The 5,243-nt window shown below is 40.4% G+C and overlaps 1 protein-coding gene across 1 annotated transcript; it reads right to left on the reverse strand.

Moving 5' to 3' along the window:
• Positions 1–217: 217 nt before the first annotated feature.
• On the reverse strand, positions 218–1,792 carry LOC127102754 (uncharacterized). The gene is made up of 3 exons (XM_051040092.1): positions 1,774–1,792; positions 810–1,065; positions 218–659 (listed from the first exon to the last, which is right to left on the reverse strand). Exons 1-3 carry the CDS (start codon positions 1,790–1,792, stop codon positions 218–220), a joined length of 717 nt encoding a protein of 238 aa, XP_050896049.1.
• Positions 1,793–5,243: the final 3,451 nt, after the last annotated feature.

Below are 5,243 nucleotides of genomic sequence, written 5' to 3' on the forward strand. Positions count from 1 at the left end.
ATTAAGCATGTTAGAACAGAATATTCAGGAAGTACACACCATCATTATACACAGTAGAAAGCTGAGATAATGAACAAATTCAAGGAACTCTTTAAGAGCCCTAAATATTACATAACAGGCATCAAACGGACTGCCACAAAATACAAAAAAACATCAACCTTCCACTCAGCACCAACTTCCACAATCTTCATTCTTTAACAAACTAGAGGAGGAACCATTAATCAGAGGATGAAGTATCATCTTCGCCTTCTTCTTCATCTTCAGAGCCATCAGAGCTTTCAGAGTTGTTACAGGACTGTGCTTTTGCATTATAGTCCTTACCATTTTTTTCTATCTCCTCCTTTTCCAGGCTATAAATGAGAGTTTCCAGAGCTTTTTTTCTTGCTTTGGCCACATTTATACCATTCTCCAATTCCCTGCAGGTTTCTCTTAGCTGGTCAATTAGGTTCCGTTTAGATGCAGGTTCCCTTTTGGCAAATGTCATGACAACATCATTGACATGACTACCTTCAAAAAGCTTATAGTGAATTGATAGAGGGGTCTTCCTCCTGCTTGGAATATCACTAGCACTTAGGATTCTTGGGTGTTGACTCAGGATGATGCCACAAATGATGGAAGGGAATGCAATGGGAAACTTTACAACATTGGTGGAGGCATGTCTGATGGTTTGATGAAACACAAACTTTCCAAAATCATAGGTTATCTGAGTTCCAATGGCATGAATGATCCTCCCAAGAGCAATGGAGATGGTAGATATGTGATTAGTGGGTACCCAATTTGCTGAGCCAATCTTGTGCAAGATGGCATACTTGACAGTTAGTTTACTTGCAGATAGGTGTTTCCTACTAGGCCATTCTTTAACTTGCCCAACTGTGATCATCCTACAAATCTCATTATCTATGGTCTCTAGATCTACCCCTCCACCAGTTCCTCTCCCTAGGAACTTGTTGATGATGGTTGGTGAAAGTTTCACATACTTACCCCTGACAACCACTTTGCAAACCTCCCTGCTGCTTTTTCCATAACTCTCCTCAGGAATGTTTACAATGAATTCTTTGACTAGCCCTTCATAGCATTGAGGCAGAGCAGTCACAGTTTTCATAAGCCCAGTTGCCTTGATTAATTCCATTACTTCCTTCACTTCAACAGTCTCTTTCCCCAATTCTCTTTCAACCGCTACCCTTCTTTGAGTAACAAACCTCCATCTGTCTGGATACTCAGCAGCTACTTTGTTGGAAGACTTTTTTACAGCCTTTCTTTTGTCAGAGGAGATGTCTGGGACATCGTCTTCGACATTCTCATTAGATTCAGAACTCTCACTCTCTTTCTTCTTCCTGACCTCTACTTTACTCCATGATTTGGAGGGACCTATTCCAGCAACCCTTTTTTCTTTTCTACCTGTCCTTATCTCAGCCATACTCTTCCTTTTTCTCAGTCTATTAGCTACACTTGTTTTCACAAGATTGACCAGCGTGTCATCTTCTTCCTCAGACTTTTCTTCCTCAATGTACTGAGCAGTATTAGGGGACATACTGGAAGAGTTTTTTCCAAGAGATCATAGTCCCTCAACAACTACTTCCTTTTCTGTTTTAGATGAGTCATCATCTTTCTCAGTTTGGGTTTCCACCTCAGGAGAGGGGTCCCTTCTGGACAAAGGGGTAAAGATATCCTTGACTCCATGCTCTTCATTCAGTATCCTAGTAACTAGGTTTCTTATTATTCGACCAGTAGAGTGCATGTCCTCTTTATCAAGAGATTTTTCTTGAGTGTTACCTTGCTTAGCTCCGGCCATGGAAGAGGAACCTTGGACGTCACCTGGTATCATACGCAGAGGAGTCACGTCCATCAAATCTTCATCTAAGAATTCCATGGAGGAGGTTCTTGTATGGAAGGGTTTTGAGCTTGATGTTGATGGATATTGAGACATGTTGTTGAACTTCTGAGAAGAGTTTTTTTGCCCTAGCAGAGGTTCTCTGAGAAGAATGATGAAGATAGAAAAAATTGTATTCAGGCAGGGCGTGCTAATGAAATACATGCTATTTCCAATACTAGGAGATGATTCATTATTAATGTGGCTTTTTCTTTTCATTGGGCAGACAATATTTTTCTTGCCTTTTCTACTCCACATTAATTGCCATATTTTCTCAAGAAGCCAAGCCCCTAATTTTCCCTTTTCATCTTTCAGTTGGACATCATACAAATCCTTTGCAGTCCGGTTGGTTAGTTGAATTTCATGATGTAGAACTATGGGTTTGTTTTCCACATATTTTCTACATGAGTGATGAAAGCAAATAATGTACTTGGTCCAGCTGTGCTGAATATGATCTTTGGACATAGGTGTACCATACAGGTTGTCATAATACAATGTCATAACATCGAGTGTGACATTGTAGACAATTATCAGTATTTTCATCCACCCTGGTTGGGCATTGTTGCTTTCAACTGATATCTTATCTATCTCAATAGTCCCTTGTGTCTCTGTTCCAGCAAAGCTCTTACTATCTTCAGACTTCATACCACCAGTTATATGTTCAGATGTTTGGGCCATCATGACCTTCTCTTCTTTGAGGTTAGATCTTAGGTTTTGGTGTAACATCCTTGTCTGACATCTCGCAGATGTGCTTATCTTAGAGGGGTCATCCATTTGAGAGCTCCACATGTAGCAGTTGTTTTTGGTCCTGATTCCTTTCATAATCACTTTACTGTTTTTGTTAACAATCAAACATTCAGTTTTGGTGAAGATGATATTCAGGCCTTGATCCCCTAGCTGACTGATGCTTATCAGATTTGAAGTCAAGCCCTTGACCAATAGAATATTGTCAAGTTTAGGAGCTCCATTACACTCAATCTTGCCTATCCCCTTTATTTCACCTTTAGCTCCATCACCAAAGGTTACATAGCTTAAGTCATGAGGGTGAAGATCAGTTATCAAGTCCGAGTTCCCAGTCATGTGTCTAGAGCATCAACTATCAAAGTACCACTCTTATTTGTGAGCCATTAGACTTGTAACATTAGTCTTAGGAACCCATTGCTTCTTATTGATGGGCCTGTGATGTTTGGGTCTGGGTTGATAGTGAGTCTGTTGATGAACATGGCTAGGATGACCATACAACTTATAACGGGAAGACCTAGAGTGTCCAACTTTCCCACAGAATTGACATCTCTATCTTTGGTGTTTGCCATCCTGCTGTTTTCTCTTCTGATGATGTTAATGAAAGGGGGTAGGGTAACCATACAGCTTATAGCAGAAGGGACTTGAGTGTCCAAATTTCCCACAGTAATGACATCTCCATCTTTGGTGTTTGTCTTTCTGCTGTTCTTTCTTCTGATGGTGTGACATATGATGTGACATCTTGGAACTGCTCTTACTATTGCTGCATTTAGGTTTAGCTTGAGATTTGCAGCCAGTGTAACTACTTTCAGCCTTGGTTTTATGGTACCCTATTCCAGATTTGACTCCTGTGATTTGTCCAGTTTGAAGAATCTTGTCTAAGGAGTCAGATCCATTGTTCAACATCCTTACATACTTGGTTGTCTCTTCTAGTTTTGAGTTTAAGAGCACAACTTCAGTTTTTAGCTTGAAGATGGTTTCCACATGTTCTGCTTTTTCTTTCTTCAGTTGAACTATCTTCTGGCTCTCAACTTGTTGATCTTCATCTAGTTTGACCTTTAGAGCCACAACTTCTGTTTTCAATTTGGAGATGGTTTCCAAGTATTCTACCTTCTCATTCTCAAGTTGAGTTATGTCTTTCTTCTGTTTAAAGACTGCTTGTTCAGCTCTACACTTTTCTGACACAACTCTCTGTAGGTAGAGGCCAATTCCTCAAAGGTTACTTCACCATCACTAGAGTCTTCATCAGATCCCCATTTTCCTGTCAAAGCAGTCACAAGATTTGCAGCCTCCTCTGTATCACTCTCATCTGACCAGGTGGCAGCAAGACTCATCTTCTGCTTCTTGAGGTAGGTACCACATTCTGTTCTAATGTGTCCATACCCATCACATTCATAGCACTTTACTTCTTTTCCTTCTTTGGGCTTTTCTTCTGACCTTACTCTTCTTCCATTGCTGATGTCAGATGAGATGTTTTTGACATTTGCCTTGGATCTGACATCCATTTTCTTTAACAATCTGTTAAACTGTCTCCCCAGCATTGCAACTTCATTGTCCCACTCTTTATCCATATCTTGACTGTTTTCCTCTTCTGTGTTGGATACAAAGGCAATGCTCTTGGTTTTCTTTTCAGTTCCCTCAATCAATCCCATCTCAAAGGTTTGAAGGGAGCCAATTAGCTCATCTACCCTCATGTTGAGATGTATTGAGACTCTTCTATGGTAGTCACCTTCATTGCAAATCTCTTAGGGAGTGATTTGAGTATTTTTCTTACTAACTTTTCATCTGACATCTTCTCCCCCAAGGCTCCAGAGGCATTAGCAATCTCAAGGATACTCATGTGAAATTCATGAATGTTTTCATCTTCTTTCTTCCTTAAGTTTTCAAACTTGGAGGTGAGCAGCTGAAGTATAGACATCTTTACCCTAGAGGTGCCTTCATGAGTGGTCTTGAGAATGTCCCAAGCCTCTTTGGCTACTTCACAGTTATTTATCAGCCTGAAAATATTCTTATCCACTCCATTGAAGATGGCATTCAAAGCTTTAGAATTTCCAAGGGCTAGGTCATCCTCCTCCTTGGACCATTGTTCTTCAGGCTTTTTCTCAGCAGAGACTTCTCCTTCTTTAGTAACTACAGGATGCACCCAGCCTGTTAAGACAGCTTTCCAAGCCTTGTTGTCAAGGGATTTTAAAAAGGCTACCATTCTTGGTTTCCAATAGTCATAGTTAGAACCATCCAAAATTGGTGGCCTATGAACAGATCCTCCATCCCTCTCCATTGTACCAGAAAGTATTCTCCCTAGATCTCACTCAGAACCAGAGCAGGATGCCTGCTCTGATACCAATTGAAATTCTGGTATCAGATATAAGATGTCGAAGGTAATGCCACAACACTAATATCTGTTAATACACAATGGATAATCAAACAGAATTGTAAAGCAAATCACACAAGCCATTGTTAACCCAGTTCGGTGCAACTCACCTACGTCTGGGGGCTACCAAGCCAGGAAGGAAATTCACTATAATAGAATTAGTTCAAAGACTATCCGTACACTTCAACAAGTTACAGTCTTTCTAACCTAATCTCTACCCGTGCAACTTCTACCTAAGCACTCATAGGTATGAGAACCCAC

Source organism: Lathyrus oleraceus, chromosome 7 (assembly GCF_024323335.1).
Source record: "Lathyrus oleraceus cultivar Zhongwan6 chromosome 7, CAAS_Psat_ZW6_1.0, whole genome shotgun sequence".
Lineage (NCBI taxonomy): Eukaryota > Viridiplantae > Streptophyta > Magnoliopsida > Fabales > Fabaceae > Lathyrus > Lathyrus oleraceus.

Bases quoted from the DNA above. Each gene is read 5' to 3' on its own strand.
- LOC127102754 (XM_051040092.1), bottom strand. The intron at 660-809 runs GTATGCCATCTT...TCAAACCATCAG, and splicing joins GCAAGTAAACTAACTGTCAA to ACATGCCTCCACCAATGTTG.